At 50.8% G+C, this 22,218-nt stretch overlaps 1 protein-coding gene across 1 annotated transcript in view; it reads right to left on the bottom strand.

Annotated features, from left to right (window-relative positions):
- Nucleotides 1-22,218, bottom strand: part of HTRA1 (HtrA serine peptidase 1) — a 57,531-nt gene that overhangs the window by 6,650 nt on the left and 28,663 nt on the right. Inside the window, exons 2-5 of the mRNA NM_001282082.1 lie at nt 21,216-21,315; nt 20,579-20,783; nt 1,371-1,565; nt 319-351 (exon numbers count right to left, since the gene is read on the bottom strand). Of these exons, the coding sequence (NP_001269011.1) occupies nt 319-351; nt 1,371-1,565; nt 20,579-20,783; nt 21,216-21,315 (533 nt within the window). The remainder of the gene's footprint in view (nt 1-318; nt 352-1,370; nt 1,566-20,578; nt 20,784-21,215; nt 21,316-22,218) is intronic.

Here is a 22,218-nt window from a genome sequence, read left to right as displayed (position 1 = left end):
TGGGGGGCAAGCCAGAACTGCTGACACCTTCAAAATAAAGACTGGCTCCTTTAACTGGTCCTGGATCAAACCTGAATTCCAATGCCTTTACTTGTAACGTGGAGACACAAGCATGTCCGCTGGCATAGTATTTCCAATCCAAACACCAGCATGCCTTACTCTTTCCAGAAAAGATAAGAAGAGACATTTGCAAGGTACAGTACAGTCACAGATTTCAATTTGAAAGGATTTGATAATATGCTTTGGCAAGTTCATATCTGAAAAGAAATCAAAAGGGGGAAAAAAAAGACACGTAGATACATTTTTTGAAAGCCTTACCAGGTTTACTAATGGGCCTCCGGAGTTTCCATACTGAAAATAAGCAAAAATTAAAAGGTTATGAGTTTATATCATTACATGTTCCAATCTACCTCCCCGCCTGGCAGGCCCCTGAGTGCAAATTCTTTCCTGAGATTTCTTCCTGTCTACTTAATATTTTGCTGGCAAAACAAAGGACCTTAACAGTTTTCAGAGAGTGTTAAGTACCATAAATGGGGTATTTATATATTGATATATATATATATATATATTTTTTTTTTTCTCCAAAGCCCAGAGGTCAACAACAAATTCCCAAAACACCTAACACATCTTCCCTCTCTCAACAATAAGTTGGCTACCCACTTGCTCAGTGTTGCGGTCTTTCAAATCTGTGCCAACCCCCTCCACGTCTATGTGACCCCTACTTTGCTGCTGGGCCTGAAAATCCACACAATTTGCTCTATTTCCATTACTTCATGCAAATCACAAGAAGGTTTGGCAATAAAGCCTACTAGAGGCAGCGAGTGCACAAAACACGCTGTGTTTCTTATTTATTAGACAGATGGAGGGGAAAATGCTTTTTGAGAAACGTCAGTCCTAAAGGGAAATAGCTAAAGTGGAAAAATGTGACTTAAAATTAAGATTCCACTGATGAGACTGTGTGGGACAATCCCTGACCTCACTGGACATCGAATGGGCTGGCCTCGTGCTCAGACTGTGCGCCCCAAAGACAGCGGAAGCACCTCTGGGGGCTGCAGAGCCTGTGCGTAGCTGAGCATCCCTCCTTCCACAAGGTTGCACAGGCAGCTCGACCCAGGGGTGGCTGACCCTGGGGCAGGGCAGCGAGGGGATGGAGAACTCCTCCGGGCTGCAGACTTGGGCAAATCTCAAGTGCCCGTCACAGGAGTCCCTGGAGACTGCCAACAGGCTGAGGACCAGCCCTTCTGCCTTGTCTGCTTTAGGGGTTCAAAAGGACCCCATTGGAAGCACCATGAGGATCCTGAGTCCAGCCCGGTTCCTGACCCCAGCCCAGCTTCCCAACTGCAGCCCAACCCTGCGGCACACAGGCTCACGTTGATGATGGCGTCTGTCTGGATGTAGTCCATGTCCGAGTTCCGGAGCCCCAGTTCTTTGCCACCACGCTGGGTGGTGCTGACGATCCCCGTGGTGACCGTGTTTTGAAGGGAAAACGGGCTTCCAATGGCGACCACGAACTCTCCCGGCCGCAGCTCCGAGGAGCGGCCAAGCAGTAGCACAGGCAGCTTTCCCTGGAAACACAAAGTTGGCGTTGCTGCGTTGGGTTAAGTGAACAAAATGGGTAAACGCACGGATGTCACAGAATGCCAGGCACTGGGGGCCGCTCGTATTCACCGGGCCGTGCAGGAAACCGAGGTCAGGCGTGACCTCCCTTCCCAGCTGAGGACTAACGTCCCTCCCACCCAAGATAATCAGGGCAGGTCAAGTGCAAGCTGCCGCCGCACGCCAAAAAAAACGTGGGATGGATACTGGAGGCCAGCCAGCTCAGGGTCTCAGCACATCTTGAACCTGTCAGCACAGATTTGCTCTGAAACCTTGAGGCCAAGAGACAGAGGGGGGTGAGTATAGGATTGGGGCAAGCCCGACCGCAGGCGTGGTAGAGAGTGAAGTCCCAAGGAAGGATCTAGAGCCCACAGCCCCAGGGGAGAGGAAGAGTGGATCAGCCCCCTCTTGTTGTAGGCACGTCTCTCCTAGGTCTTGAAGAATCAGGAGCTCTGAGGGATTGGAGCTGCCCTGACTTAGTCCGGGGCATCTCTGTGCTAATCCTGGTGATGGGCAGAGGTGGGGTTGGGGACAGCAAGGCATCCAGGGCCACTGGGCACCAAGACCCAAGAGGTGGGCTCTCTCCCCTCCTGGTAAAGTCCTCCACCACCATCTCTGCTCCCCCCGCCCCTAGGCGGGCTGATTAATCCAACAAAGCCTGCTTGATCCCCAATGACCTGTGAAGGCCAGTAGAGTCAGGAGCCCCAAACTACTCTTCAAACCAAAACCAGCTCGAGTCACAAGGGCTGAGGAGCGCGGGGCTTCCGTCCTGGAGAGCTCTAAGCTCTCCTCCCTTCCTCCCCAGAGCCAGGCAAACCTCTGAGTCCCTCTAGCATTTGCTTCCTGAGTCAAAATAAGCAGCTGCTCCAAGCAACGCGGACCAGCCCAGAAAGCAAAGACCTGGCCCAGGCCTCATGCTAATTGTAATGTAAGAGTCCTCATGTTTGTCCGCCTCAAAAACGAAGCAAAGAGGAGAGGAGGCTGGGAGGGCGCAGTGGGTGGAAACCAGCGGTTATTTCAGCATCGCCTCTGCCAGGGACGGAGCAGAAACCAGCTGACAGGATGGGGAGGTCACCGGGCCCATTTAACAGATGAAGAAACTGAGGTTCCAAGCAACTGGGTGACTTGAGATAGGCCAGGGGCTTAAAACTACAACACTGAACCCAAACTCTCATCCACTACAAAGGTACTGAGCCACAAAGACCCCCTCTGACCCCAAATAAGCAAGATGCTGGTCAGGAACACGTTGGATCAGAAAACTCAAGGGCTTCCCTTGCACGGTTCAGATGGTAAAGAATCTGCCTGCAGTGCGGGGGACCTGGGTTCAATCCCTGGGTTGGGAAGATCCCCTGGAGAAGGGAATGGCAACTCACTCCGGTATTCTTGCCTGGAGAATCCCATGGACAGAGGAGCCTAGAAGGCTGCAGTCCATGGAGTCGCAAAGAGACACGACTAGGCAACTAACACACACACAGACACGTGAAAAATGATGTCCCTCAGATCACAGATACTAAGAGGCCTAGAAGAGCACCACAGTCCAGAGCTCAGACCAAGTGGCCTGATTAGATGGTGGCCGGACCTTACAACCATTCTGGTCCTCAGTGTTCTGACCTGGAAAACAGGAATGATGCAGTTCACTGATCTCATCGATTTGATGTGAGAATTCAGTGCCTTGGGATCTGAACAGCTCTGTGAATGGTACTTCATGTAAGTGGGGCATGGAAGCATCAGCTGTGTTACTGTGATTAACGTCAGGGTCTGCGCAGACTCAGTGGGGGAAACCCCACCAAGTAAACTCCCACAGAGTAGGCCATGTCTCCCAGCCCTCACCGTCCCCCTTCCGCACCCAGGAGGAGGCTGGGGGCACAGGTCTGCCCTGACAGTGACACTGCCCTTGTGGTTCCCCGAGGCTGAAGTGCATGGTCCTGCTCTGGAGTGGGGCAGGCCTGCAAGCCCCCACTCCCGAGCTCATCTAGAAGTGCGCCAATGAGCTCAGCAGGGCCTGTTTACCCTGGGCCCATGCCAGCTGCCTCTGCCAGGGATGACTTCATCCAACAGCCACAGGGGGTGAGCGGACAGGAGTCAGAGCCGGTGATGAGCACTCGGCCACCCTGGGGGAGGCCTGCCGGGTGACACTACCACTCCTTCAGGACCCAGGGACAGCCTTCAAAGCTGGGCTGGAGGGCTGAACATGGTGGTCATGGCTCCTGGGCTGGGTTCTCCAGTTGCTTTTCACCAATTTCAAGGCGAGAAGTCAAGTTCAAACCCAGAAGGTGGGCCCAGACCACATCAGTGCAGCAGCAAGCCGGGAACCACATCAGAAAGTTGCACGGGAGGACTCACCGTGGAGTCTTAATTAGCATCCACTCATCTTCCAACGCTGTCCCTGCACCTCCACCCCTAGGAAAGGGGGCCAGACCCAGGGGGCCACATCACAGTGGGTTTCGAAGGAAGAGGGGCCTGAAGACAGCGCTCCCTGGAACTCCTGTCTCTAAGTCTGAGCTCAGAGCCAGGGGCCAAGGAAAGCAGGCAACGCTGTGGGGAGCAGAAGCCGTACGGATGGAGGAGAGAGCCCCCGGGAGGAAGGAGAGAATCCAGGGCTCACGTACGGCTCAGGTCAGCTGCGCTCCCTGCAGAGGAGCAGGCCTGCAGCCAGGAACGGGGCCCAGAGGACCCCATGTACCAGCTGGGCTCCAGTGCAGTAAAGTCACTCACTGGAGTGACCACACAGGCTGGGACCAGTGGACACCAGTGATACAAGCCCAGAGTCTCCCCAGGGACCACTCCTCACTTCAACACAAAGGGAAGAAATTCAGCTCACACGCGGTCACTGGGCCAAACCTGCACGAAAGGCAGCACTGGGTGTCACCTTGCTTAATTTTTATTCACAGAAACATCTCCTAGATTCTAAGGGACAATCATAAGACAGAAATAAGCAAGCGGACATATCTTTAGGGGGATTCTTAGACTATGAAGCTTGGACTGATGTGGAAGGAATGATCTTTTACCCCTCAGGTGACAAAGCCCTTTTTCACAACTGCCTTGGCAGTTAGTGCATATTTTTCCCCATTTTACAGATGTGGAAACTGAGGCTCAGAGCCGAATTGACTCCTCACAGCTCGTAAGCAGCCTGGCTAAATGAGAGAACAGGCTTCCCAGCTCTTAGAGCTTCACTCCTTGTCAGTGTTAATCTGAATTCTAATTGTAGGAAGAAATCTTTGCAAGGGAGTGACAGGGGCTGGAGATGTGGGCCAGGCCAGATTTACAGCCCTTCAGGAGGTCAGAATGCCTCTCATGGGCCATTTGGCTTCTGCTCTCCGCAGGTGCCGGCTGGTCCTGCGAGCGCCAGGCTCTCCAGCCTGTTTTAGATACAAGAGGGGCTCGTTCTCAGTCTCTCTCCTCATCTTGGGCCTGTCTGCTCGGTGCAGTGATACCTCCGCTGGCCAAATTCCTACTTGGTAATTGAGCATTTTATTCCATAGCTGTCTAGACACACACTCCACCGGGGAACCTGGGGAAGATGCAATGCAGATACAGCGGGAAACGCCAAGACATGCCTCAGCCTTGACCTGGGGATGGGAAAACCCTGGGGCCCCCCCTCAACCCCCTCCCAATTCCCAGTTTAACCCTGCACTGCAGTCCATAGGCTGGTTCCCACGCCGCCCACATCAAAGCTGTCTCCAGGCTCCTGGCGGCAGACACTGTGTCTGAGCCTCGCTCTGCAGCGACCCGGCCACAGGCCATCTTGGAGATGCCAGCCTGGCTCCTGACAGCTGCTGCCCACATCTCATCACCTCACCAGAGCCTCACAGCACGCCTATGAAGCACAGGCACAGACATTCATCCTCCACTTGGCAGGCAGGAGGAGCAGAGGGGAAGGAGGAAGAATGGGCAGATGCACAGCTCCCGTTCCTCGTCTTCAGGTTCTCCAGCCATTGCAGGGGAAGGTGAAATGCAGTCAGGCACGGAGCAAAGCAGGAGTGGAGAGCTCGTAGTGGCGAAAGCTCAACCCTGAGGCTCTGGACCAGAGCCAAGCAAGAACCCTTGAACCTCACCAGGAGAGTCTCATGTTATCCCAACCCCTCCAGCACAAAGGGCATCCCAACGTGAGTCCATCATACTGCCCGTTCTCAAGGTCATGCTCTTGCTGATGAGAGGGAGGAGGCTGGGAGGCCAGTGGGAGAGGCAGGAAGTCTAAGTTGAAAGGCACGTGGCCCTCAGCCTGTAAGTGACTCACTGGTGCTAAATGAGAGTCAGAGTCAGCAGAGTCAGCAAGAGGGGCTGGAAGGGAACACGGATCCCCTGGGTCATTGGCCATGCCACCCAGGTCGACGGAGAAACAGCCCAGACGAGGGTGTCAGAATCTTGCATGTGGACTCCAGGCGCGCCATGTCCGTGATAAGTCACTAATGATAAGCCGTAAGCAGGATACAAATGGTGTGACAGATTTACTGCTAAAGCATGGAGGCATGTTTTATTGCTAACACATACATAGCATGATTAAAGAAGGCTCTTACCATTCGTTTAGATGACAACAAACGAAGGACCCACAACCAGCAGGCCTGGCAGTACCCCTCCCATGAAATAATGCCTACACTGAAAGAGAACCTTCTCAACAAGTATTCACCAAGGGCCAGGCCTGGCACAGGGATCACAAAAGATAAGTGAAATCCACCTGTGCCCACCAGGCTTACTGTCTGACGGGTGGGTAGACACACAAATCATCAGGACACACAGCAATAAAAAGAGCTAAAATCCATCTCCCTCCCCTAGGGCCACTCAGCAGAGAATCTTCCCTAAGGGCTAAATATAGATCAACACTAAAAAATGATTCGAGTGCATTAACTAGGTTTTTTTTTTTTTTTTTCCAGCCGCAAGTAAGAGAAAAACCAATGCAAATAAAATAAACATCCACCTGCTCAAGGGCAGAGCGGTGCGAGGACTGATCACTTCCAAGGCTCAAGGGCAAGGGCGAGAAGCAGCTCCTTCCTTCCTTCCAGCTCATCAACGGCAGCCTTTCTCACGGCCACAAGAGGGCCACCATCATTCCAGGCAGGACATGAAGATGTGGCAACACCAACTGGAAGTAATAGGCTCTTTGCTCCCTTGTGTGTCTCTTCAGAAGGGCTGAGCGTCTAAAAGGGCCCAGCACATTCCATTCTTCCCTGGCGGTCAAGGTTACCCTCAACCATACTTTGTTGGGGGCTGGGGTGGTCATGGCCCCCATGGCTGCCTTAGCCCCTCAGGATTTGCCTGAGTTAGGTGCTGGGGCGGGGGTGTCAGAAGTGGACCGAAAACAGACTCAGGGCTGTGCCAGCAAGACGGAGGAGGGCTTCCTGGTGGGTCACCATCAGTGTCCACTGAAGCTTAGGGAAAAAATGGTTCCTTTTATAGTGGTGATCCTAATACACGTCTGAAGAGGGCTGCAAGTATATATTGCTTCAGGCGGATTTGTGGGGAGTGGAGGGAGGAAGAGGAGAAGGAATGGAAAGCATTATTTCAAAGGAAAGCAATGATCACAAAGTGCCAGGACTGTCAGCGTGAGATACAAGTGGCTTGTAGACAAACCTCCCCCTTGTCCGCATGCCCTACCTGCCTCATGCTCTGTCCTGAGGGCATGAGAAATGAAGTACTTCCTGCCATATCAGTAGACAAGGATGCCACAGTCATCAGCGGTTGCAGCCCTCTAATGTGAGCTAGAGAGCCCTAAGGGCACTCAGGAAGGAGAAGGATACCAGCCATCAGACTGCAGCCACTCCCTATGGTGAACCCCAAGGCAGCTCATGATGTGAAAAAAAAAAAAAAAAAAAACACAGGAAACACCCAGGATGGCAGAGATGCATAAGAAAGGAATGATTTCAGTGAGCCCAGATTCTTGCTTCATCCCATACATAAAAAAACACTAAATTCCCTAACTTGGGATATCTGGTTTGCTTTTATTAACAATAATCTTTTGATGTGAAGACTTTGCTGTTTAGTTGCTAAGTTGTGCCAGACCCTTTGTGACCTCATGGACTACCAGGCTCCTCTGTCCTCCACCGTCTCCTGGAAATTCACATCCATTGAGTCAGTGATGTTATCTAACCATCTCATCCTCTGCTGCTCCCTTCTCCTCCTGCCCTCAATCTTTCCCAGCATCAGGTCTTTTCCAATGAGTCAGCTCTTCTGCTGATTGTCAAGGTTGTGACAACACTAACTGGAAGTAATAGGCTCTTTGCTCCCTTGTGTGTCTCTTCAGAAGGGCTGAGAGTCCAGAAGGGCCCAGCACATCCCATTCTTCCCTGGGGGTCATCAGCCACCATCTGGTCACAAGGTTACCCTCAACCATCCTTTCGTGGGGGCTGGGGTGATCATGGCCCCCAAGGCTGCCTTAGCCCCTCAGGATGCGCCTGAGTTAGGTGCTGGGGAAGGGGGGCATCAGTCCTTCCAATGATACTCAGGGTTGATTTCCTTTAGGATTGACTGGTTTGATAAGTAAGACTACCTGCCTTTTGTTGCAAAACTTCCATATAATCTGGCTCTTCCCCTCTCCTCCGAGCAGTTCCCCCAGGATCACTTGAGATGCTGTCTCCCTGGACTGAAGTCCTAAAAGTTCCCACCCAATAAAATGTAAGTCTCAGCTTCTAGGTCGTGACTGTTATTTAAGTCAACAGGCAGATGGGACAGGCATCGTACCCAGCCTACACACCAGGGGACCAACGGTCCCACAGCTGATGGCAGTGATCTCACTGAGATCGCAGGTGTTCTCACCAGTCCCCTCTGCCCACTGCCCAGATGCAGCAGAAAAGAGCTGCCAGTGCCAGACCTTCTCACAGAGCAGGAAGCGGGAGCAGAGATGACACACAACAGGGCCGTGGGAGAGCTGAGGGCAAGTCAGAACAGAGGCGAGACGGAGGGAGCCGAGGCCACGCATCCTCAGGGTGAGGACCCCGGCCACACTGCTTCTCCCAGTGGGAGCCCAAGTTACACTCAGCCAAGCCCGGGCTGGGCGTGGAGGCAGTCTGTGGGGCACCACTTGCTTCGTGAGCCCTCTGTGTGGCCTGGCCTCCCCCTGCAGGGTCATCACAACTCTGATTCCTGCAGGAAGAAATGGCCTGTGGTGAGCAAGCGCCCTGCCTATGGCTGGCCACAGGCTTATCCCCCAGCATCCACAAAGGGTGGTGCAGAGTGAAGACACAGACACAGACACACACACACACAGACACACACACACACACAGACACACACACACACACGGCCACCCTCGGTCTCTAGATAGACTGGTAGCACAATTTCCCAGGGAGCAGGACATCTGTATTAACTCACTCTGACCTTGGGTCACTCGACAGACTTCTCTGGGTTTCAGTTTGATCACTTCTAAAATAAGGGAGTTGAGCCTGGTGATGTCCAGGGTCACCCCAGCTCTGACAATTAGGGATCTTTCCAGAAGACCTGGTAGATTTCCAAAAAACCTCTTAGCAGCCAATGGTTAAATTGGTGAGGTCAAAACAAGCCTCAGAGCCCTTAATAAATCTCTTCTCATACGACTCCCCAAAGGGGTCAGATGATTCCTGCAGACTCTCACAGCCCAAAAGGAAAGGGGATTCCTGGAATTCTCCAGACGCTGGCTCAGCCAGTAATCATCGAGAGCAGACCTCAAAACAACGATCCATCAACATTTCAGCTTCTGGCCACCCTGGGTTTTGCCTAAAAGCCCTTGAGCGCTCCTCTCATTGCAACCTCATTCCCCAAAGCTTGGAAGGAAGGGCCATAAAACAAACCAATAAAACTAAAAGAAAAATTGGCAACTTTTTTTTTAACCTCATGACGCAAGCCAACGACTTCTTTCTCTTCCTTGCAGAGTATAAAGTGCTCCTGTTACAAAAATATTTTTGTTGCTGAATCTGCAAAAGCCACCATGTCTGCCAGCTGCCCAGCACATGCATTTCCAAGGGGCTGAGGCTCACAGGCTGGTCCTGTGTGTCTGATGAAATTTGCTTCAAAGGCTGATGTTGCAGGAACTGGCTGAGACTCAACTAAGTGATTCAATGTGGTCTTCTGGAAGCAGTTATGCTAACCTTTCATTTTCTTTAAAAAATATGCAATGGGAAGAAAAGGGCACGTACCCCAATCACAGCAAGGAGCGGTGCCACTGAATTTGCGTGCTTCCTACGGAACGGCAAAGTAGACCATAGAATTCAGGGGGATGTCAGCAGCTAAGACTTGCCTGAGACATGGGGATCCGGCAAGGAGAGAAGTGAGCCCAGGAGGGGCTGAGGGACAGTGGATGAACCAGGGCTCTGCTACATAATTTTCAGGGCTCAGGATGAAATAAAAACGTAGACTCCCTTGTTCACAAAGTACATAAAAATTACCATTAAAGGCACTAAAATATAAGGCTTTTTTTTTTCTTCTACATGCTCTCTCTCTTCATCTGTCTTGATGTTTTTATTTGCTGTTTAGTGTTGTGCTCCCTGGGGCACGAAGTTGTTCATGGGGTGAGTACAGACCCAGAGCCTCAGACTCAGTACTCTGCTCACCAGCTACTGGACAGACCCATGCACTGTGCCCAAGCAGGGACTCAGAATTTGAGCCAGCCCTCTCCCCACCCCAAGGGCCCACTGCCCCAACCCACAGAGGACAGACTACCCCTAAGGGTTCTGCAACTTCCTTCAGCACCAGGTACCTGGATGGGGTGGGCAGGGCTTGGCCCTGCCTTGTTGCCGGCAGAAAGAGTCATCTATCTGCTGCCCAGGATGCTGCAGGGTATACGTACCCCATGTCTGTATGCCCTGGGGGAAGGAGGTTGGCTGTGACTGCCATGTGAGGCCAGGGGTCCCAAGAGCCAGAGGAGCAGGGTAGCCAAGAACCCGTCCTGGGGAAGTGGGAAGGCAACAAGCAAAGTGGGAAGGCTCCAAGCACCCAGCATATACTCCACTCATCAGACTTCACTTACAAAGCACAAATTCAAAGATAAAACCAAAATGGAGAGGGCATCCCTGGCGGCTCAGTGGTAAAAAATCTGCTTGCCAGTGCGGGGGACACAGGTTCAACCCCTGATCTGGGAGGACCTCACATGCCACAGAGCAACTAAGCCCACGTGTCACAACTCTTGAGCCCAGGAGCCAAAACTACTGAAGTCCTCAGGCCCTAGAGCCCATGCTCTGCAACAAGAGAAGCCACTGCAGTAAGAAGCCTACGCCCTGCCATGGAGAGTAGCCCCCTCGCCGCAACTAGAGAAAAGCTCTCGCAGCAACGAAGACCCGGCACAGCTATAAATAAATATATAAATAAATAAAATCATTAAAAAAATTAAAAGAGACCTCAGAGCATTAATTGGAGAAGGCAATGGCAACTCACTCCAGTATTCTTGCCTGGAAAAATCCCATGGACAGAGGACCCTGGTAGGCTACGGTCCATGGGGTCACAAAGAGTCAGACATGACTGAACGACTTCACTTTTCAGAGCATTAAACCATCAAGCAGGGTTCTCTTCTGTGAATGCACAGGTCCTGTGCCCATAAAGCAGCGGTGCCGGAGGAGGAGGAGGCGGACCAAGAATGAGAAGCTTGGGATTCAGATCAGAGAGGGCAGAGGTTATCAGTGATGACAAGGTCAAGGGTACAACCAAGGGAGGGGGTGCTGCAGCAAGCAGGTGAGTCGAGAGGCCGGGCCAGGAAGGATCTCCTACATGGCACTGAGATCACAGCATACACAGAACTCAGAAGGACAGTGTCATCAAGTTACCACCATCTGTTTCCACAAATTGACATGTTATTGTTGCTGTACCGGGAGGGGAGGAGAAGAGGTGCGATGTGCGAGGTGGCAGGTGGGGGTGACTGGAATGGGGGGCGTTCAGGTGGGACAGATAAGAGAAGTGATGGAGAAGGAGGGAAAGAGAGGAAAGAAACAGAGGATGGTTACGGAAAAACAAAAGAGAGAAAAAGCAAATCAATCAACGTAGTCCTCCTCACTGTTTACGCACACCTCCATAATGTTTAGTCTCCCTTAAGCTCTATCAAGAAACGCTGGCATTTCAAAGATCCTCTTACTCTTGCTGTTTAAACTGCAAAGTGTCAACATTTTTATACGGAAGCCCAAGGGCCAGTGACTGTATATATTCTCTGGCATCAAGAGGAGGAAAAACATTGCCTCACTGAGTGCAACTTGCCTCTTCCATCTGCCAGCTCCTTAGCATCTATCCAGTGACTTCAAGTTGGCTAACACTGCTACAGTGGTGTTTGGCCAATAAATATTTATGAAAATCAAGGGATGTGAAAGTGAATATATGAGTGAGTAAACAAATCAGATCTTAAAAGATCCATCAGGATCCTAAAATTGGGATTAGGCCAATACTGGGGGTTTGCCAAGGCCTGGCATTTCAGTTTGGGTAACTGACTCTGGATGAAGCCTGGTTTTCAGTCGTCAATGAGGCTGCAGGCTTGGGGCTCAGGTGATAGGAGACAACTTATACCCACCAGTTCCACAAAGGGGTGTGGTCTCACTCTATTTGGTAGGTTCAGTGCTCAGCTTCTTGGTATCTGCTACGCTGAATTGAAGGCAGTGTGGATCCCTCCTACCCAGGACCACTTAGAGTATGTGTGGCTCCAGAAGCAGGGAAGTTGCCCAGGATATATCATTTTCATATTATTTATTCTAAAAAAATCTTAAAGACGTATGCATGCTAAGTCACTTCAGCGATTCTATGGACTGTAGCCCGCCAGGCTTCTCTGTCCATGGGATTCTCCAGGCAAGAATACTGGAGCGTGTTGTCTTGCATTGACAGGTGGATTCTTTACCTCTAGTGCCACCTGGGAAACCCAAAGATGTGTAACTTTCTCTATATAAAAATAATTTGGGTTGGTCAATGACACAGGGCTTATTACAATAAATTAATTCTTACATTTTCATGACATAAAATGGCAGCATAAAAAATATTCTAGCCACAGGGCCAATGGTTTCTATGAGTTGCCTGGCAGCCAAAGCAAAGAGGGAAATACCATGAGTCACAGGTTCTCATTATCAGATTTTTGTGCCTTGTTTAACAAAAGTGACTCATTAATTAGCACAATTATTAGAATAACCAGTCCTCAACTCACCAGAATGTCTTATTTATGCCTTTCCATGGAAAATGGTTGGTTTTAGGAAAGCACTTTTGGGAAACTACTTCCATCCTGCCATGAACGAGAGGCAACCAGCTCATTATGAACCCTCTGCACTTCTAGACTCTCAGGAAACTGCATAAGAAAGTGGAGCTTTCCAGAGTGCGACCAGGAACCCCAAGGCCAATAAGAGACATAGACACTATGCAGAGGAACCAGTTAACTTGTGTTCTGGAAGCCTCTAGTAAACTCACTGGGAAACAAGGTTGCACTTGTCCAAAGTCCACGTACTCAGGCTGGGCAGAAAGAGAAAACTAACCAACTCTAGGCCCCCAACTCTTTCCCTCAGCTGGCTCTGTCTGTTCTTCCATCTCAGTGTGGATGTTATCTGCTCAGATAAGCCGACAATACCTTCAGAGGGCACCCCAGCCCCCATGCCTCCTACTGCTTTCTCTGTTTCTTCATTGAACCAATCGCCATATTTATTCCAGTCTGCCTGTTTCTACACCAAACAGTAAGCTCCATGGGCTTCTGCCCATTGCTTTTACATCTTCAACACAGTATTTGGTCAAATAGATGCTTATGTTAGTGGCTCAGTCCTGGCTGATTCTTTGTGACCCTATGGACTGTAGCCCGCCAGGCTCTTCTGTCCGTAGGATTCTCCAGACAAGAATACTGAAGCAGGTTGCCATTCCATTCTCCAGGGGATCTTCCCAACTCAGGAATAGAACCCAGGTATCCTGCATTGTAGGCAGATTCTTTACTGTCTGAGTCCCCAGGGAAGTCTCCAAAATAGATGCTTAATAAATATTTATAGACACCATGTATGAATAAAGAATAACAGAAACAATGAATGAATCAGACCTTAAAAGATCATTAGGATTTAAAACTAGATAATAATTCAGAATTCACAAAATTCCTCTCTATCAATGTTACAGAGAAAGAGGTTAAAACTAAAGCCTCTCTGCTTAATCCAGCAAGACCAAAGCATCTTCTTCAGAAGAAGCACAGTCCCCACAAGAGCAAATGAGATCAGCCTCTCTGCCCTTTCCCCTGTGTTACTTCGGGCTTCACCTCACTTGGATCTAAAGAGCATATTTCAGTCCAAGCACATTTGGCTCCTCTAGAGCAAGGTGTTAATCATCTCACACTGGAGTTGGCAATTTTTTTCTGTGAAAGGTCAAAAAGTAATAACTGTTGGCTTCATGGACCAGGTGGCCTCCATCCCAACTACTCAACTCTGCCGCTGACCAGTAAGAGCAGCTGTAGACTCTACCAAAGCAAATGGGTATGGCTGTGTCTCAATAAAACTTTATTTGCAAAGGCAAATGGAGGGCCGGATTTGGACCGCAGGTCACAGCTGGCCAACGCCGGGTCCCAACACACTGCCACACACTAACAAAATTAGCGAATGGAACCAGTGCATGCCTTCCCCCTCAGTGAAGGGGACGTTCCCCATGGGACACCTACAAATTCAGTCCCAACAACCTGGGAACTGCTTTGCCAGAACCATAAATAATAGTCTTGGTTGAATTCCCTAAAGAGAAATCACCAAAGTGAAAAAAAAAAAAAACATTACCATATTAAGAGAAAAACATAGCCAAAGAATTTCCTTAACAATCAACTAAGTTCTTGAAATGGGGCCAGAAAACACACTAGGGCTCTGGTTTTTGATGGTTTGGGGAACTGAAATATTTTCACATTCCATGAGAAGCTGCAATCAGAACAACGAGGAGCCTCGTCCCCATGAGCCCCTGGGCGAAGGCCGACCCAGAGCAAAAATGCCGGCTTCCAATCCAGCGTCTGGATTGACGTCATCTAATGAAATATTGATCTGCATCCCCCTAAAAATGGTAAAAAATCAATACAGTAACAGGAGCCTCTTAACATCGAGAAGAGTCTGCGGCCTCTGTAGCCAATGCAATGCCAGCCTCTCGGTTCAGGGAGAAAAAAAGAGGAGAGACCACAGAACGCCCAGGACAGAGGGAGTGGAGAAAAGAATTCAAAATGGAAAAACACAGAAACAAAATACCAGGGTAGCTATGGTACTGGGAGCTCCTGGTTACTTTATGAGGAGAAGTAACAGGCTCCAGAAGATGGGGAGCCAGGCCAGCCCGGGCCCTGTGTTATCTGATTCACTCTTGGACAAGCTCAGGCGGCTGAGTCAGCGCCTTCTGACAATCAGGTTGTCTGAGGAGAACTGGCTGGAGGCGGGGGCAGGGACGGAGGGGGCATGAGTCACGCCTGCACCCGCCGCTCCCCTCCCTTGCCACCGTCCCCGGGTCACCTGGACCCTCCTTGCTCCGAGAAGTCGGGGCAGGTCTGCCACCAGCAGGCTAGGCTCTGAGAGACAGGCCTGGAGAGAGACCAGAGCTGCTCAGCAGCTCCTGAGACTCAGGGGTGAAGGGTCTGGGACCCTCACTCTCCCAGAACCATGTGGGTTCTACATTTCACAGTCGGGGGGTGTCAGATCTTCTGGCCCCAGCAGCCAGCTCAACAGGAAAAGGACCCTCTGCCCACAGAGCAGCCCCCCAAGCCCAGAGGTGTCACCTTCAGCCACTGCAAACAGCAGTAGGTGGCATCTGGCCCAAACACAGTGGCGGACAGTCGCAGGCCTGGCCTGGAGGTGCAGGGAGAAAACCACTTCATAGGACAGGACAAGCCCACTTCCAAATATCCCCTGGGGTGCTGGCGTCAGGGAGAGGTGCCCACAGGAAACCTCACTGCTCCCAAGGCTCTGAGTGACCAAGGACCACAGAGCCCCTGGGGCCCGGCAAGACCACATGTTGTCCCAACTCCAGGAATCAGACAAACACTGGCCTCGTGGAGTCTGGGGTGGAGTCGGAGGTGCTGCTCTGCAGCCCGCCTGCTGCGTGGTCCCCTCCTCCTCCGAAAGTGGGGAGCAGCCACTGCAGGAGCCCCAGCGCCTTCCTGCCCCCCACCCCACCCCCGAAGCCCACAAGCAGCCAGCCTGGCCTCCTCTGAGCAGAGGACTCTGAATTCATCCTCTGCACACGGCTGTTAAGCCCCTACAACAAGACAAGTGACTAAGACAGCTGTGGCCCTCACACCCCAGCAGCAGAGAGAAACTGAAATCCACAGTGAACACGACAACTGGGAGGGAAATAAGAACAGTGGCGTGAGATCCCCTCCGGGGTTATGCATCCCCAGAGTGAGGAGGGGGGACAGGGACATGGACCCTCCCTGGGTGGGTGTCAGGGAAGGACTGTCGGGAACAGAATTTAACCTGAGGCCTGAAGGACCGGGGCCTTCCCCAGGGGCTCAGTGGATCGGCCTGCAATGCAGGAGACACAGGTTCGATCCCTGGGTCTGTAAGATCCCTGGAGGAGGGCATGGCAACCCACTCCAGTATTCTTGCCTAGAGAATCCCCATGGAGCCTGGCGGGCTACAGTCTGTGGGGTCGCGAAGAGTTGTACGTGACTGTAGCGACTTAGCATGCACACACGCTGAAGGACCGGAAGGTCACCTAAGGAGGAGCTGGAAGGGGGACACCCCAGGGAAGGCAAGACTCGGGTCCCTAGAGAACAGCCCTGCTTTGTGGGAGGGAGGTGGTGGGGGTGTGGAGTAGTGGGGGCTTAGCAGAATGGGGGAGGTGTAGAGAGAAGAGTGCAGGAGGGTAAAACGGGACCCCCAACAGGCTGGGTACACCTTCAAATCTCTGGTTAAGTCGTTAAGATTTCTCCATAAGCACAGAGAGAGTGTGAAGGGCTTTATACAGACAGACAGGACCCAATCTGAAAGTTGCAGTCCTGGGATGGGGTGGCAGGGCAGGGACGGGTTGGGGGGGCGGGTACAGATGCTTTTCCCCTTCCTGTGTCCTAATCAACACAGCTGGAAAAACAGCTGCAACAAAAGTTACTTTTCTTACCTTCTTCAGTATATCCCCAGTACTTATTTCTGTCCTGCACTCTGACCTAAAGAAACCAAATATGTTTCTCTCTCTCTCTTTTCCTGAACTACTCAGCAAAAAAAAGCTGCATGAACAAAACACAGCCTCTGGAGAAAAAATTTTTAAGTGTTCTGCACACACGGCCAGCGTCATGTTCAACACATTTTGGAATCCGTTTTTATCTGAGGCTGAACTAGTTTGCCCTCAAAGCTGCTTTCTATTAAACTGTTTGCATGCACACTGTCCTTCCTTCCTGCAGCTGGCACCACCTCCCGGGCCCCGGGCAAATGCTGGCCCCCGTCTGTGGCCCCGAGGAAAGGGCAGTGGAAAGACATGTCTGGGCAGGCAGGCTGCCTTTGGAGGGGACACCCTCCTGCTCCAGCTTGGCAGGGGCAGGCACCCTGCTCAGGGAGGTTCCCCCTAAAGGTTCTCCCCTGCTCAGACTCAGCAGGGGAAGTGAGTGCACACGAGCCCGCTCAGCAGTGAGGAGCAAAAACGCTCTTTGGTCACAAGCCCAGAAATGTCTCTGGCAAGCTCAAGCCGAGGCGGGTTTATAGAAGATGTGAGGGGGCCTTGAAGAATGAAACGGAAAGTAGGCTGGCTGATCAGGCTCTGAAAAGGCAGGAGCTCAGACAGCCCGGGGGTCCCTGGCGGCAGGGGCCACACCGGCTTCCTCGTCATTTTCCTGTGGTTGGCATCCAGTTACTGCTCCAAGCAAAGGATCTGCTTGGTCTGATGGATCCTGTGTCCCATAGCCCCGGGAGGGGGGGTTGTGCCGTGACTGGTGCCCCCACAAGACTGTCCAGGGGGGACAGAAATAGATCCAGAAGGAGATGCTGGCCTCTGCGCCCAGAAGACGTGGGCAGTGACCACAGGTGTCTCTAGTAATTTCCATTCATTCACAGTGGCAGGAATAGTGCACTCAGGAAGGAGGGTCTCAGGGTTAGTGATGGAGAGCCTTTCACATGAATCCTGGCACTTGGGGAGGAGATGGGCCCAGATTATAAGGCACCAAGTTAACCACTGGGCTGGTGTATGTGGGGGGCAGTCACCCCAGTTTCAGTGGGTCATGAGCAAATGGCCCTGGGGAGACTGAGCCATGATCTCACATGGCAAGCATTCAGAATGAGTTCGATCCTCAAGTCCAAGTTTTGCTGCGTTTGTTCTGCCTCCTCTGAGATCCCCTGCTCTGTTTCTTGCTCCCGAGGTGACACAGTGCAGGGTAAGCTCACTGCCCCCACCCCCACCCCCAGCACTGCAGACACATTTATAAAATCCTGCGCTGGGGCACCTTAGTCTTCACTGAATCAAGGGGCTCCTCCCAAACTGAGCCTCATTACAAACCAGTCCCTGCCCCCCTCCCCTAAATAATCAATCCTCCGACTAAGGGAACAAAATGGAAAGAGCTGGAAGAGATGTTTTCACTCTCCCCACTTCCAACTACTATCAGCAAAAAAAAAAAAAAAGCAGTTTAGTCAGTGGAAACCAGTCTCCTGTGTGGGTGTCTGCAATTTAATATCCTTTCATTTCCGATTCCATTTTGCAAAGCCACATTAGTTCGACTTTAAATTTTCAAGCTCCTTTTTCTGGGGCTAGAAACTCATCTCAAATAGCCTGCTGCTGGCAGGAAGGCTAGCCTCCCGGGAACAGCAAGAGCCAGGTTAGAAACACCCTGCAAAGCTGGTCCATCAAGATAATCCACATCCTGCCAGGACCTGCCAGGGATGACAGGAGAACCCGCTCTCCACCTCGGCTCAGAAGCTGAAAAGAATATCCCCCGGCCACAGCAGCTGCATGGGATGTGCCCATGTGTGCCAAACATGAAATTACTCAGCGGGAGCAGCTCACGCAGGGTCCAGACCAGCGCCCTGCCCGCACAGAGAGCCCGCACGGCTGGCTGCCTCCCCAGGGCTCGGGGGAGCTGAGTCCTGCGTGTGGCCACAGGATGTGCTATTCTGGCCAGCCTCCTTCCGGTGAGACTACCACATCCTGGACACCTTGCAAGCTGTATGATCCTACACCAGGGTGTGCCAACCTCCCCGTGGGTTATTTAAAGCTGAGCCATCTCATCACACCAAAAGGTCAGGCTTCATCCCTCCCTCATAGTCACGGCTTGGGCACTCGGGGAGCCTGTCAGGCTTGCGTGTGTGTGCCCAGTCGCTTCAGTCGTGGCCAACTCTTTGCGACCCTATGGACCGCAGCCGGCCAGGCTGCTGTGTTCATGGGACTCTCCAGACATGAATACTGGAGTGGGTTGCCATGCCCTCCTCTAAGGGGATCTTCCCGACCCAGGGATCCGAACCACGTCTCCTGCGGGAAGACCCCTGGCCAGCTTAGGAGGCTATAATTTCACCACAGTATTAGCTATGTGGTCTCAGGGAGGTGACTTAAGCTCTCTGAATCCCTATTCCTTCCTATGTAAAATGGCAATGATAAAAGCCGTTGACAGAACAGGTCAAAGTTATAAACGAAGGCAGAGCCTAGTCCAGTTTTGGAGCTCATCAAGTAGAAGTTAGTACGACTATACTATGACCCATAAACACATTTTGAAAGATGAGTTGTTACAGAAATCCCCATGGTAACCTAACAGAAATAGTATGCAATCGAGACCTCTCTAAAGGTCAGTTACCTACGCTGGGCACCGGGCCTGTTTCTGCTCTGATCAACAGCACAAACGAAAACAGCCCATGCTATTTCACCATGGTCTGACTTCACAGCCCAGATCAGGTAAAAGACACTGAGAACTGGAAAAGAAGACCGCTCTCTGCCTCTCAGTTTATGACCTCTTCCTGGTCCAGAAGCAAGATTCCAATCTATCCCGATTCCTCCTTCCAGATGAAGTCTAAAAAATGACAAAGTGTGGAGAAACCAGAAAACACAATCTCGCTAGGTACCTGCCGCTTCGCAAACCAAACGTCTGTTATCGACGTACCAACAAGTGGGAACTGTTGATGGTCTAATAAAAACTGGACTTGATTTCAGCCAGGACTTTGGGCTTCCCAGGTGGCTCTAACAGTAAAGAACCCACCAGCCAAATGTAGGAGACGTAAGAGACACGGATTCAATCCCTGGGTCGGGAAGATCCCCCGGAGGAGGACATGGCCCCCCACTCCAGTATTCTTGCTGGTGAATCCCATGGGCAGAGGAGCCTGGCAGGCTATGGTCCATAGGGTCGCATAAAGTTGGACACAACTGAAGCAACTTAGCACACACACATGAAGATTTTGCTAAACAAATCAACAGAACAAAAATGACTACAAGGAGAATATTTCAACAGAAAGCAAGCCATTTCCCAAACTGAGCTCTTTACATCTCAATTAAAAAAAAAAAATTCTGCGCTCAGGTAGTTGTAGTTCAGAGCCACACTCTTGCAGGAGGGTCCTATGCACATCGGCATATGAAAAGCTTTGAGAAGCGCTATGAGGACAAAATCCGTTAGCTTTGTTTTAATTCAAGGTTTCCAAAACTTCTTTTGAGTGTGAAGTACTGTTTTAAAACACATGTAGTAACTTTGCAAAAGCCCAGTTTGGGAGACTTGGTTTGTTTTCAGAGTAGTTGTTTCCATGCTAATGATGGTTAACTTCAAAACCCAGTAAATTCTCTATACATGGTGAGTGCACGAAGGAACACAAATCTGTAGCAACAGTTGCCTGAGGGGTAGGAATGGAACGGAAACTCAGTTTTCACTGCTTACCTATTCATTTCTTTATAAGCCTACTGCTTTGATAAAAATTTAGAACGCTATTATTAAAACTCTGATCTTATGGCCTGCTTATTCAAGAAGCTTCCATGAGATCCCACCCTTTCCCCACCCCAGGCCACACTCAGCATCTCCCAAATGCTCTCCTTTGATCCAGACCTAACTGGTTCCATCCCACTTGAGAAACTCATGAAATCAGGGAGTTCTGGTGTCTTTTGACCTCTCCGGATTTAGCCAAGCGTCAGCCAAGGCACCTGAGAACTTGGTCCTGCAGGTGGGGAACACACCTACCTGGTGGTCGATTTTGATAAGGGCAATGTCCGCCTTCTCGTCCACGTCTTTGATTTTGGCCTCATAGGTGGCACCGTTCTTAAGCTCGACTTTGACCCGATGCTTGTTGGTCACCACGTGGGCGTTTGTCACAATCAGTCCATCTTCGGACACGATGAACCCAGACCCACTGGCCACTGGCACTTCCCTCTTAGAAAAAGGAAGCCTAGAACCAAAACGAGTACCCGATTAAAGCTGAAACATTTAAAATCGACCCTCTGACACATTGATGTATCAGTTCTATAACAGCAACACACACCTATTACTAGCAATTGTTACTCTGCCCAATGGCTTTATTAAACTTTAAAAAATAGAATGTTAGACTGACTTTTATTCGCATCCCAAAATTCCACTTAGAAAATATTCTTAGGGAATCTCTTCAGAACCAGAGGCTCTTAAAACATCTTAGAAGGGTCAAGAATGTAGCTTTCAATGGGCAAACAGGAAAACATCCCAAGGGAGAAGAGCTTATCTTCTTGTAGGACTGTATTCAGTGACACTCTAAAGTGTCTCAGAAAGAGCTCTGACGTTTTGCTTATGGCAGCAGTTTAGGTGGGAGCTTCGGAGACTGGGGGAAAAAAAGGAAGGCGCTCTTTACTTGCGAAACAGTTCGATGTGAACCACGGCAGGAGCTATCTTCTCCACGACATCGGCAATAAAGTTGTATTTATGGCGCAGACTGTTGGGATCTTCCTGACCTAAGAAGAGAAACAAAGGCAAGACACTTAAAGATCCTGTGCTCTGTGCTGTGGGTCAGAAAAACCAAAAAAGGAGGGTGAAGACAAGACCCCAGACCTGGGCTCAGAGACAAAGATCCTTCCCGCACTTGAAGAAATGCCCACTCAGATGCACGTGCGTGTGTGCCAAGTCACTTGAGTCGTGTCTGACTCCTGGTGATCCCATGGACTATAGCCCACCAGTCTCCTTTGGCCATGGGATTCTCCAGGCAAGAATACTGGAGTGGGTTGCCATGCCCTTCTTCAGGGGATCTTGCCAGCCTGGGGATCGAACCCATATCTCCTACGGCTCCTGCATTGCAGGTGGATTCATTACCACTGAGCCACCAGGGAAGCCCCAGATGAGACAGCAACACCCACCAAAGATGACCTGTTTGCTTGGCTTCCTTGGTCTCAACTGTTTCATCACGAAAATGTTGACCCAGAGGCATCAGCAGATACCTGGGCCTCCTTTATTATTCCCAACAGCGGGTGGCCCAAGGGTCACCTTGACATGGCACCGTCCACCAGTGTCCCTTCCCCGACTCCCCCAGAACCACACAGCAGCCCTCCTCAGCATACCACCGCTGTCGAGGGGAGGGGTTGAAGCTGTTTCTGATGAGATGCCCATCAGATGTTAGAGATTTAAGAGGCTACTATGAATAAGCACTAAGGCAAAGGCACAGATAGGGTCTTCCCCTCTGTCTGTCCCCAAAGCAATTTTCCATTAATCATTAATTAATCATTCACTCCTCCCACCCCAGGACATCCCAGGCCAAAAGATGCCTTGATTCTATTGGGGGAAAAAAAAGGGAAAAATCCAGTGACCAAAATTCTTTATGTAAACATATCCACTATAATTAGGGAATCCCCATACCATGGGCA

This window comes from Bos taurus, chromosome 26 (assembly GCF_002263795.3).
Source record: "Bos taurus isolate L1 Dominette 01449 registration number 42190680 breed Hereford chromosome 26, ARS-UCD2.0, whole genome shotgun sequence".
NCBI classification, from domain to species: domain Eukaryota; kingdom Metazoa; phylum Chordata; class Mammalia; order Artiodactyla; family Bovidae; genus Bos; species Bos taurus.
Note: the sequence above shows the minus strand (reverse complement) of the source record. Positions and strands in the feature narration are given on the sequence as shown.